This window comes from Sardina pilchardus, chromosome 17 (genome assembly GCF_963854185.1).
Source record: "Sardina pilchardus chromosome 17, fSarPil1.1, whole genome shotgun sequence".
NCBI classification, from domain to species: domain Eukaryota; kingdom Metazoa; phylum Chordata; class Actinopteri; order Clupeiformes; family Clupeidae; genus Sardina; species Sardina pilchardus.
Window position 1 is genome coordinate 4,753,905 of NC_085010.1, and position 12,817 is coordinate 4,766,721.

General features: G+C 39.7%; 1 protein-coding gene across 1 annotated transcript in view; it reads right to left on the reverse strand.

Moving 5' to 3' along the window:
- The window catches only part of LOC134061853 (protein unc-80 homolog), a 114,351-nt gene that overhangs the window by 24,295 nt on the left and 77,239 nt on the right, over positions 1-12,817 (reverse strand). Inside the window, exons 45-54 of the mRNA XM_062517658.1 lie at positions 11,088-11,222; positions 10,302-10,440; positions 9,597-9,693; positions 9,044-9,214; positions 8,141-8,233; positions 7,178-7,181; positions 5,726-5,979; positions 3,796-3,996; positions 1,877-2,000; positions 847-972 (exon numbers count right to left, since the gene is read on the reverse strand). Of these exons, the coding sequence (XP_062373642.1) occupies positions 847-972; positions 1,877-2,000; positions 3,796-3,996; positions 5,726-5,979; positions 7,178-7,181; positions 8,141-8,233; positions 9,044-9,214; positions 9,597-9,693; positions 10,302-10,440; positions 11,088-11,222 (1,344 nt within the window). The remainder of the gene's footprint in view (positions 1-846; positions 973-1,876; positions 2,001-3,795; positions 3,997-5,725; positions 5,980-7,177; positions 7,182-8,140; positions 8,234-9,043; positions 9,215-9,596; positions 9,694-10,301; positions 10,441-11,087; positions 11,223-12,817) is intronic.

The window sequence follows — 12,817 nt, forward strand, 5'->3', positions numbered from 1 at the left end:
CAAACTAGGACCAAGGAGCGAGACCTGAGTACTCACACTTTTCAATGCTTTTAATGGTGCAAAGTGACTAATGTTTCGATGCCCAATATGTGTCTTCATTAGAGTCAGTCACATGGCAATGATGTACAGATTTCATAATTAAAGACATTGGTTCCTGACCCAAGTGGGTGTGTTACATCAATGAACCAGTCCTGTGTTGGCACTCAGGTGTAGAAAAAAACTAAATAGATGATGACAATAATAAAGGAAAATACAAAACACGAATACAACCAACACCTTCAGAGAATAAGGTAGTACATATAATTTAAGACCCATGATCAATTCATCAGTGTGCATTATACAAATTATAAAAACAGGTAAGGACAAGTTCCTCATTTAGACCATTAAGTTCCACTGTATTTAAAGTGAAAATCCAAAAAGCTGCTCTTTGTAATAAGGACGCGACTATATCTCCTCCTCGTTGGGAAGGGAGGATTTTCTCAATTCCTCAGAATTTGAGGGATGCATTGTAACCATGGTTCACTTGGATGTTATGCTTCAAAAGGGAATATAATGTCTGCAACACTGATAATTGCTCATGTTTATTGTTTAAAACAAGCAATGTTTCAACCCAACTGGGTCTTCCAGTAGGATCGAAACATTGCTTGTTTTTAACAATAAACGGTAGCAACTGATCATTAAACTCCCATACAATTAGCAATCAGATGTTTAATTAATTTAATGTTAATTTAATACCAGATGCCCCAAATAGGAATATATTATAGGGTTGAATAGTGATTTGCCAAATTAGAAGCATCTACAGTATGAGAACAATTGACAAAAACAAAAGTCAAAATGTGGATGTACCTGTATCTGCAGAGCTACAAGTCGCACCACTGCAGTGCTGAAAGGGAGGGGTGGAGATAGGTAGGGACTTAAGTGAAGCAGAGGTAGGCCATCAGCCACACTAGAGGGACCTACAACACCCATCACCTATATTAAAGAAAAAAGAGAAAACTGCATCACTGATATCTGTTTATACAAGAAGTGGATTCAGGAAGATAGAAGTTAACATAATACAGCAGCTATTACTGCACTGAACATTTCTTGATACTTGCAAGCATTATGTAAACAATGTGACTGGTAAAGGTGTTCATATAATTGATGAAGTCTTTAAGTCTTAATCTTATAAATCTTGAAAGAACACCATCATTAGTAAATGCGTACATTACGGAAACATGCAAAGGTGTAAAAAGGGATTTATTTTTTTATCTGAGACACGTGAATATAATGCTAAAATGATCATTCAGTATTCAAAAGTATTTACTAGAGATGCACCGACCGATTTTTCATAGAATTTGCCAATACCGATTTTAGCCGATTCGGATTTGATTTCTTCTAACCACTTTACAGCACACACAAAGAGCTATTTTCTATCTTTTCTTTAATAGAACATGTTAATATAACATCAACTTATCAATAATGGAATGGCCGGTAAAAAATGTGAACAGACAGATTCTTCTTCAAGTCTAATTTCAGCTGTAGTATCAAACTATAATGCTTCCCAGTGTGGGGCATTAATTTCACATACTACTAACAGAAATGCACTGTAGGAACACCTATTTTTTTCTTCTCACATCCAAAATCCAACTGTAAATCTTCAGAATACTGTATAGGCCTAAGTATATTTAGGTGTATAGCTTCATCAAACTTTGCTAACTCAGCTGTTTGATGTTGTAACAAGTACGTGCGAGTGCATTTGACTGGCATAAAATCTGCAGTTCTCAGACTGACCGGCCGGTCGTCCGATTCCGGTCACCAGCCGATCTATTGGTGCATCTCTAGTATTTACACGTATTCCCAGATTCCCTTCTTCAAGAGGAAGAAATTGTGTTACCAGATTGACGCAGACATTAATGAGTGAGCGCAGATGAGGCAAAAAGGAGATGATTGGCTGTCGCTGCAATGTCAGACAGATCCCTTCAATCAGACTACTTGCAGCTTCCCATTCCACCTGCCGTCTGAACACACACACACACACAAAAACACACACACATGATCCTCAATCAGATCAATAGTTGTTGCACTTGCCTTTCCTTCCGAGGCGGAAATTGGGTGTCAACTTTCTGATACTGATCTAGAGGCAAACTGGTAGTTTAAAGGCTAACACAGAAAATATGTTTGTACACAGATGTAGGGTATTTCTAGTTCAATTAGTTAAAACAATTGATAATATCAGAAACAACAGACAGCTGTAATTATTTGCAGCATGTGTTATTGTTCATTCAAGAGGAATGTATAAATGAATATATACTGTATATACTGTATACTATAGTAACTTTAGCTATACAACAACTTTTTATTTTACTTCACTACTACTATTTTAGCATTACTAACTGGAGCTGTACTCTGTGAGAGATATGCTGCCACAAGTCCACCAAGTTTCTGTTGAGGTGTCATGCTAGCTGCCTAGTGCCTGATTTGAGAGACTGCTCAGGAACTCTGGCGCCAGAGTTGATATCAAACTAGAGAGACCTGGCAAAGCCTTCTCAACCCCTCCCCCACCCTCCCACAATTACCCCTTTTCCATCTCCGCTGTTCTGGTGCTGGTTTGGAGCCAGTGCCAATAGTCTCTAACCAGTTATTTGCTTTTCCACACAAAATAACCTTTAAATTTAAATAGGATTTAAATGGCGTTTCGAAAGCCACTAATGTTAACTGGCAGCAAAAAAGCAGCGTAGCCATAACCTTAACAACGGGTGCTAATCAAGAGTTAATGTTGGCTAACAAGCTAGTTGATCTAGCGACTGCAATAAATACACATGCTGACCAATGTGATGGATACAGTGATACAGTTGAACTCTCTTGACATTTGAGCTTTTTGTGCTCACTGATCTACATAAAGAATGATGGGGCGGCAACAATGGGATAGTCTATCCAGAGTTAGTTATAGATCAGTGGGAACGCCCCTCAAGGATCAAGGAGAGATGTTGAGAGGCACCCCTGGATTGAATAACCATTTTGTATTTTGTCCTGTGCTTTTGCTGTTCCCCATAGACCTCTGAAGTTCGCCTACAAAGAACCATCTTTGCCCATATAAGGAGATCCGGTATCTTGAGATTGTTTCTATGGGAAAATAACATGGGCGAAGAAATTGTAGGCGAACTTCAGAGGTCTATGTGCTCTGTGTTTACCTGTCTGTCATCTGTCCTTGTCTCCGCCCCTTTCCTTATTTGGTCTGCACTTCCTGTCTCGTTAGTTTCCCTGTTTTTGCTCACACCTGTTCCCTGTTGTCTTGTTGGTTTCGTCCAGTCCTCTGTCTTTCTGTTAATCAGTCTGTGTATTTGAACCCCCTCTGTTTCTGTTTCTGTGTCATTTGTCGGTTCATCTCTTTGTTTGCTCATGTCTGTATGTAAGTCTGTAGTTTTGCAGTAGTTGTAGTTGTAAGTCATTAAACGTCTTTGTTTGTCAGAGAGAGTCTTGCGCTGGGGTTCTATATTGCATACCCTGACAATTCTACTAACCAACCTACTCTCTTACTTTGTACATCATATATTAACAAGAATACTGTACGTATGGGATGCAGGCCTACATTAAATTAGTTTATCAATATTCCCGGCCCTCAACCACCACCAGCCTAAATCAGAAATGGTTAGAAACAGTGTAGAAAAACATCAAACAAATACTGTACAACTGACTGAATGTAACAAATTCAGAACACAAAATAAAAGAATCAAATGAACAAGCATAAAAAAAACAGGTGATCAGGTAGGTGAGCGGACAGACCTGGAGCCCAGAGCCTGTGGGCGAGCGCACCTGAGCGTTGGCATCTTGTGGATCTTGTTGAACATTCTGTCCAGGCGCTTTAGAATAAGGATGAGTGCAGGACGAACTGCCTCTGTCGACCAATCAGTGATGGGCAGCATCTCCATTATGTAGCGACGCAACCCACGACTCTCCATGGTCAGTGTGTCATAAGGAGCCAGCTTCAACAAGGAGTGGGCAATCTCAGCCAATCTGTGCTCACACACACACAGATATAGATGCAGACTAAATGTATAGACAAACACCCATTGAACACACATTTCCACCTGCTTGCGGCCTAACTCTCTTGCAATGGCCCTCTTTTATCAATCGAGCGTAGAAACCAGCGTAGATCTGAATGCAGGAATCATTATACAGTGGGGCTAAGATGGGATTCATAAAATGTTCTCATCATTCAAATTCCAGCGTAAAAATAAACGGGTGTTAGTAAATGTGAAAACAAGCATAATTTAAATATCACTCTCCTACTGTACGGTCATTTCAGAGGCCTCGTCGTTAGAATGTATGATATGGAGGTGCATAATACCAGTATGTCCAAGAGAAACATTTCTGTCCTTGACAATAGTGAACTGGCAAGTTCAGCTGAACCACGTTAATTTTGACAGCCAGAAAAGTATCATCAAGGAAACTGGGAAACTATGGCAACTTAAAGTGTAACTCCGGTGAAAATAGGCCCCAGACTGTTTTTCTGCATAAGCCATGGAAACAGTATTTTTCGTTGTGACCCAAACACTTTCCAAAGAGCTTTTTTTACTAGAAATATTGTGCAAAAAAAGCACCAACAGTTTATTACAGGAGACTGTTGAGAAGACTTACTGTACCGGGTTTGCTAACTACGTTGTTGGTGCTTCGTTTTATGTACGAACCCTGTAGGGACCCTGAGCAAGCTAATGACGATGTTTGGTGCTGATTTTAGGCTGTAGCGTATACCGGTGCAAGCTCTGTAGTGGTTGATCAACAAAAAATACTGTGTCCACAGCTTATTTGATGTGTTTTCATGCAGAAACATATCACACTACAAATGCATTCATTGCAAAACCAAAGGACACCTGCCATTTATCCCTTGAAAAAGAAATACTGCTTTCTAAAGCGACAGTAATTCTCCACATGGTTATCCTAAGCCATAAAATGCACCAACATATAAGATATTCCATGAATTCAACTCTTCAACTTTCCAATTCTCTGCCGATTTACTGCTGCACTGTACTATGCTGAATCAAAAACCGAATTGATAAATGCCATGCTTTGCATGGAAATGAACGTACACTTGTCTTACGCCTGCCTTATGCCTATGTTGTCATACATTAATTTAATAAATGAGGGTCATTGTGCACATAAAACATGCCATGTTATCTATGAACACACTTGGGTAAACCACCGCTAGATCAAAAAGCACCTTAGTCAAAAGCAACCTTAACTTTGTTTGCCTTTCTAAGGTCTTACTTTCACTTTCATGTCATCCACTTACAGTAAACTGTCCTACCTAATAGACTAAAAAACAATCAGTCATGGCATCCATGCAGAAATATATTTCTGAAGAGTAGTGGTGATTATGTGATGAGCTTCAGTTATGATATACCATGTAAAATGAAGAAGCACAGAATGCATCTGCAGACTGGCAAAACACTAATTACACTGTCAGAGAAGCTGGCTGGGCTACTTCTAAAATACTAAACCCAGAGATGACCGGAGCTCTCAGATTATTTAAGAACTTAGTTGATTGTGGTGCACAATCGACTGACGTTTCGATGCACTGCGTCTTCCTCAGAGCTGAACTGAGTTTGCAAATCTGCCCATGCATTTCATGGGATGTGCATGTTTTGCATATCTTGTTAAGGCCAGTATCCAGTATGCACTACAACAAAGACACACAATCGTTTAATGACAAGAGAGATATATTATTTAGAAAAGCATTTTGAACCTCATGTGTGATTTGATGTCCAGAAGCTCCAGAGCAGTTACACGCGGCTCTCCTGCAACATTCTGCAGAATCTTGAGCCTGGGGCCGCTGTGCTTGTAGAACTCAGTGCAGATATTGAGCAGAGACTCTCGTGGTCGTCTGAACTCCTCACGTGCAATCCTCTCATCAAGCTCCTCGCGGGGAACACCTTGACCCTCCTCCAGCAGATTCAGGTCATCACTAAAAATGTAATGACAGTGCACACACATATAGGGCTGTAATTAACAAACATCAACTGCTCAGCTTCAAATGAGAGTCAGGGACATGCAGTCAGGGGAGGCAGAGCCTCATCAGTCATGCTCTGATGAAAATATGTTTTAAATTACAAATAAATGCAGATTTGTATGAGGAGGATCTATGCAATTAATGTCAGTTCTGTATGATTCCAGTTGCTTTTCATTGTCAAAGTAATTTGCGGAGCTCAGCAGCTGAAATATTCAAGGTGAAATATTCAAAAGACATAGCAAGAATGGCAGTATGTTGCTCATGTCATTCAGAATTGATTGTGTGCATTATCAGATGTGCAAGATGCCCATGCTGAAGCCACTAATGCACTCCAAAGTTAGAGAGCTGGATAGGCCCTCTCCTCTAGCCCAGATGAATCCATGATTTTGTGAAAAGAATGTCAAATGTTGTTTGATCTAATCACATGATCTTTTCCCACTTTACCTCTGTCCATTTTAAACAAGCTCAAGCCCAGATAAAATAGTGGTATTTATGGATCACATCTAAATACAGTTTCTTCTTTTGCATGGTAAAGTTTATACCGGCATTTGTGAATTGAGCATCAAACTGTGCTCATAGACAATGGTTATCAGAGGTTTACATGAGCCCATACAATGATGTTCATTACAGAAACAGCTGAAATCATAAAGATCCATAAAGATGTCCACACAGGTTCACACAGAGTGATGATCTTTACTTCTAAGAGACTCTGCCTTTCTGGGATGCTCTTTTTCAGTAGTTCGGTAGTTTCAGCAGCTGAGATGGGAGAAACTCATACAACAACTTCTGCCCAAGTTCTTCACCAGTCAAAGCTCTATGGGTGAGTGGCAAAGCTCTTATCCAGTCTAACTAAAGTGGACACCGAGGTCTGATGGTCTGATGAGACCAAATGGAGCTTTTTGGGCATCAAACTAGATGCTATGTTTAGCAGATATCAAATATCATCAAAAATGCAGCATCCCTAATTTAAAGAATGGTCAAAGATGGATCATACTGTAGAGATGCTTCTCAACAGCAGGTCCTAGAAGGCTTGTTATGGTAAAAGTGAAATTAATTCAGCAAAAGATATGGAAATCCTGGAGGACAATTGAATTTGAACTAAGAGAAGATTTACTTTCCAGCAAGACAATGAAATGGTGCTTTTTTATTATTATTATTTCTCAAGTGCACTTAATACACTGTAAAAACGTATCTAATAAAATCTAACCAAGTATATCAAGATAAAAAAAAATCTAGTTGGTATTGTTTTCAGTATAAAGAGACTTAACTAGCTTTACTTTAGCTTTACTTCCTTTTACTTTCTCGTAAAATCATTTGACTTAATATAAGAAGAGTTGGACGTCTTTTAAGATGTCTCATTCTAAAAACAAGCAAATTTGTCTGCCATTGTGTTGAGTAAAATTAGTCTTGACAGACTCCTTAAAGTAAGTCAAAGTCTTCTTAAATTAAGTCAAAATGCTCTTTGATCAAAATTGGTTAGATTTTAATTTTTGCAGTGTACCATACAGTCCATGCTTGTGATAAGCATGTTGGAGTGCATGGGGTGGACCATGATGCTGGATCTGGGATCCGGAATTTGGGCACGTTATGCACTCTCACTTTCAAGTTGTAGGCCTATGGTTATTCACTTAAAATAAACACAACATTGATGTGACAAGACATGGTGGACGAGTGCTTATTTTAAAGGAAAGGACAATGGCCGGGTTTCCCAGATTCGTTAAGAAGCTCTTACGTGCTAAGAACTTCTTAAGAGCGTTCTTAGAACGAAGAAGTTCTTAGCACTTAAGAGCTTCTTAACGAATCTGGGAAACCCAGCCATTTAATGTAAGTGAATGATAATGTGATGATAATGTAATGATAATGAAAGTGATTTTAAACAAAGCGTTGTAAAACAAAGAGTTGTAATGTTTAATAGTAGGCCAGGCCAATTCACCGTTGTGTAGAATGTTTTAGACGTCTAGAAAACATCAACAGGGATTACAGAAATTGTATGATGAATTACATGGAAATAACACATTACTAAACTGCGTGAATGCATACGGAGACAGACATACAACACACATAAACAGATGTTAGTGCTCAGTCTTTAGCAAGTCGCTGCGGTGGCAGTAGCTATGCGCCCCATCACAGCAATTAAGAGAGAAGTCTCACCGTGTATGGGCTCCTCCAGACAGCGTGTGGTTGCCAGCAGCAGCTCCTTTATGGCCTTGATCACAGCGACTCAGCTGAGGGGCTGTCATCGGTCTACACAGAGGAATATTCTGGATTATTTTAGGCCGGGCATACATTTAGTGATATTCTTTCAGATCAGCATCAAAAATACAAAACACAAGTCTAAAAATACAGTAATTTTTCAACATATTCAATTTGATTGATTGCTAGCCATGACTATGATGATCTCACATCTTAAATTAGATTTCTGCATATTTTCATGGTTTGCAAACTCCCCTAGCTTGGCAAGCCAAACTATACAGAAATGTATAGTCTGGAGTCGGACCATTCACAGAGCTGAAGCCTGTGGGTGGGATGAACAGTTATGCCTGCACTTATGACCAATCGTAGCCGGACGGCAAAAAGGCAAATACATCCTTCTTTAAAACTAATGACTTGAGTGCTTCTTTCTGCTCAACCTTCAAAGAAAAGCCCAAGTCTAACTCTTCCAAAGCCGATTCAAACAAGTGCGCTTCGTTAGCTTCATCCATTTTTCGCTGTTCTCTATGGTTGTTGCAACACGGTCTCACACCCAACTCGTCGAACGAGGACGCATGGGTAACCCCCCTGGCGTCAATATCGGAAGCCAAGGGTGAGATAAGGCGGGCTCAAGGACTCCATACACAGATAGAGTGTTCTGATTGGACAGACTGACTTGGTGCCGAACGCAGGCTTGGCCTTAACGATGCGACCCTAGACCATCCCCCTAGGGTGCGTCTAGATTTCTAGGCTAAAACTCTCCAGTACCATCATGTAAATGAAATGGTGCATGTTTCTGAGTGTGTGTGTGTGTGTGTGTGTGTGTGTGTGTGTGTGTCAAATAGAGTAAATCAATTACTGTACCGTGTCAAAGTCTCAACACTATAGAGTAAGGCCTGGAGTGATGTAGCAAGTGCTGCAATGGCAGCGATCTCATCCCTTGCTGCACATGCAGATTCCAGTGCCACTGTGTTCTTCTTCAGTTTCTGCAGGTAGCATGGCACCAGTGCTTCTAGAACCATCAGCATCTGTAGACTACACACAATAATATTTACAATATTTAGTCAGTGTAACTGTAATTTCAGTGCATAAAAATGCACTGTACTGATATTCCTAGGCTTCTTATTATCGTTCCATATTATTCTTCTATTCTTGTTCTTCTTCTTTATTTTTCTTCTAACCGAATTTGTGTGCCCAGACAAGTTGCCTGGGACTTGCCAAATTAGACACTCCAAACACAGACAGAGGAACAATTACATACTGAAGGTCAATAAGGAGTATTTAAGGCATCTCATGATACAATGCATCTTCATGACATTCCCCTGAGCATTTGGAATAAAAATGGTCAAATGAAATGGCCCAGAACAAAAAGTGATTATATTTTGGACCAACTTTTGCAAATTACAAATATGCTTACCTTCTAAAGGACTCAGGTGCATATGCAACAACTGTCACGCATAGCTTGATGGAGTCACTGATGGTGAAAGCTAAGTCATCATTTCCATAACAAAAGTCTGTAAATACACAAACATAACAGAATTTTGCTGTAAACATACAGTCATGGCTGAAATTGTTGGCACCCATGCTAAAGTTGACTAAAAAGAGGAATATAAAATAATATTTTGGAAATTGATTTTAAGTAATACACTGAGGAAAAATCCAACCTTTAAGGACACAAATTTTCTTTGTGAATGAATAATGTATCATAAATAAATAAATGTTCTTCCCAAAATACTGGGGTCAAAAATATTGGCACCCCTATGTAACCCTATGGGAATTTAACACATAGGGTTAACATTGGGGCAGGCAGCTTTTGTATTTTTAAAGGCCACTTATTTCTAGGATTCAGGATACTATGCATTCTGATAAAGTTCCTTTGACCTTTGGAACTAAATTAGCCCCACATCATCACACACCCTTCACTGTACCTAGAGATTGGCATGGTGCTTTGTTCAGTTTTGTTCAGTTAGCCTATTAGCTGGTTTGATTTGCATTGAGCTCCATTTAAATATCAAAAATTAAACTGGCTCCATCCTACCTATGTTAGCATATTTTATTACACCACATCACTTTATTCAACACATCGCAAATTGACTACTTCATGTTTGTGAAGTTCAATTACCCAGTGAACGTAGTGGCTTCTCTGCCTTGACAAGCTCAAGGGCATCAAGTGCATCAATAGTCTCACCCTCCAAAGACACAAGTAAGTCAAAAAGACACTGGGCCGAGACTCCTTTGGCTAACCCAGTGCTGGTGCTTGTCTAAAACACATGAACATAAACACAAATTAATGTACATAAACGTATTATATTTGAACAAGGGTAACACTTTATCTTAATGTGTCACTGTTACAGTGCACCTACCTAATTAAGTACAGTGGTACAAACTGTGTAAGTTACTAGTGTACTATGTACTATGTACTAATTTACTAGCATGTACCAGCATTGTACTTGGATTATGTATTTGTGGGTACCTACATATAGTTGTTACATTGTAATACTGAGTGCTTTTACAAAAATACATTTTTCATCAGAGGCAAAGGGCTGACCTGAGACCTCCTGGATGGGGTAAATCTGGTTAGGATAGATTAACATACAAACCATTCTTAGTTCCAGTCAAGGCCTCATTGTCCTCAGTGTACATGTAATAGCTGCACTGCTACACCTTTTTTACTCTTTAATACAGTGGAATAAACATGTTAAGTGTACCAGTTAATTACATAGTATGATACTACCTGATAGTACATGTTGTTACACAGGTTGTACCACTGCACCTAATTAGGTAGGTACACTGTACATAGCGACACATTAAAATAAAGTGTTACCAACAAGTTTTATATCTTGTCAATCACTGATGAATAATAGAGTATAAAGTGATAATTAAGGGGGTATAGTCTCACTCTACTCACTGTAAACTCCAACAGCGGTGCAACACTAGCAAACAGCTGCAGGACAAAAGGCTTACGGTGAAGAATGTAGAACTGTCGGCAGCAGAACTCAATACCCTTTCTGAACAATGGGTTACTTTCATAATCAGAATATACCTGCAACACACACACACACACACACACACACACACACACACACACACACACACACACACACACACACACACACACACACACACACACACACACACACACACACAAAAGGCTGGTTTAAAGGCTGTCCATGATTGTTTGTAAAACTCTTTAACATACAGTGAACACATTTACAATTGAATAATGATATATTATCATTAATACATCTACAAAAACATACATACATATGGGCAAGATTTCCAAGTATTGTATTGTCTGTACTGTAAGAGTCAGTTTTTTTCATAGTTTGGCTGGTCCTGCGACTTACAGTCAGGTGCGACAGAAACTATGAACCAAGGAGTAAACATTAATGTCTACAGCCACGACAGGGCGCTCTAGGCTTGTAGAACGAGATCGGGAGCTTGGTGAACTTGCGACAGGTCATACATTTTCTCATAGGCCTACTATGGAGGAACTATGCCAGTTTGACGATTTCTTCGCCGTTTTCTCCTTCTATGCATGGCTTCTCTGCAGAGCATCCCCTACAGCTTTAGCGTGTATATTTTACAACACTCCTCAATCGGTCAGTATAAGTTTTCATGAGCATGAGCTGTTTGTCAGTGCTACTGTCCCGGTAGCACAAACTTGCAAGCATGTTTTTTCTGCTCACAGGGGAAGTGGGACAGTAATCATTCAACCCGGAGTAAGTCAAATAACCATTCCAATGACTCCAAAGCTGATCAGTTAAAGGGATAGTTTGGGTTTTAAGACACAAAGTTATATGGGTTCCCTGTCAGCAACGTTGTGCATCAGCAATGACTTACCCCCCGACAGCGTCCTGTGAGCCGAGATCCAGCCGGTTTTTGATGCTGAAGAAAGTAGTCCGGCAAGTTTCTGGGGTCACGAAAGTAAAGTGTTTTTCTTCTCAAAACCATACGTGTTCAAAAGAGTGATATATTTGCACCACAAAAACGTTGTCCAGGAAAAATTCAAACCTCGTTATCTTGGCACTATTTTTCTCGATTCCTATCACTGCGCGCTACTGACAGCTGGACAACGTTTTTGTGGGGCAAATATATCACTCTTTTGAACGCATATGGTTTTGAGAAGAAAAACACTTTACTTTTGTGACCCCAGAAACTTGCCGGACTACTTTCTTCAGCATCAAAAACGATCAAAAACCGGCTGGATCTCGGCTCACAGGACGCTGTCGGGGGGTAAGCCAGTGCTGATGCACAACGTTGCTGACAGGGAACCCATATAACTTCGTGTCTTAAAACCCGAACTATCCCTTTAAGGCAAAGTAAGCAAAAAAGCGTGCATAATTCCACCCCCAGGAAATGTATTAAATATTTGTATGTAAATGCACAAGTTCTGCACACTTTGAGTCAGATATTAGAGCCTGCACTGTCTAAAACACATGTGCATAGTCTGTCTCCAAAACGTTTTTCACCTGCTATCCAGACATGCACAAAAACATTTGAAAACAAAACTCACAGCCATAACCTAATCATTAAATATGCCATTCAAAATAGCAGAGAGACGTGAGCGACAGAGATAGAAAAAAAAGGACGTCCAACAGTTCTCTCAAAACGTTGTGTTGATGCAGTCAGGGCATT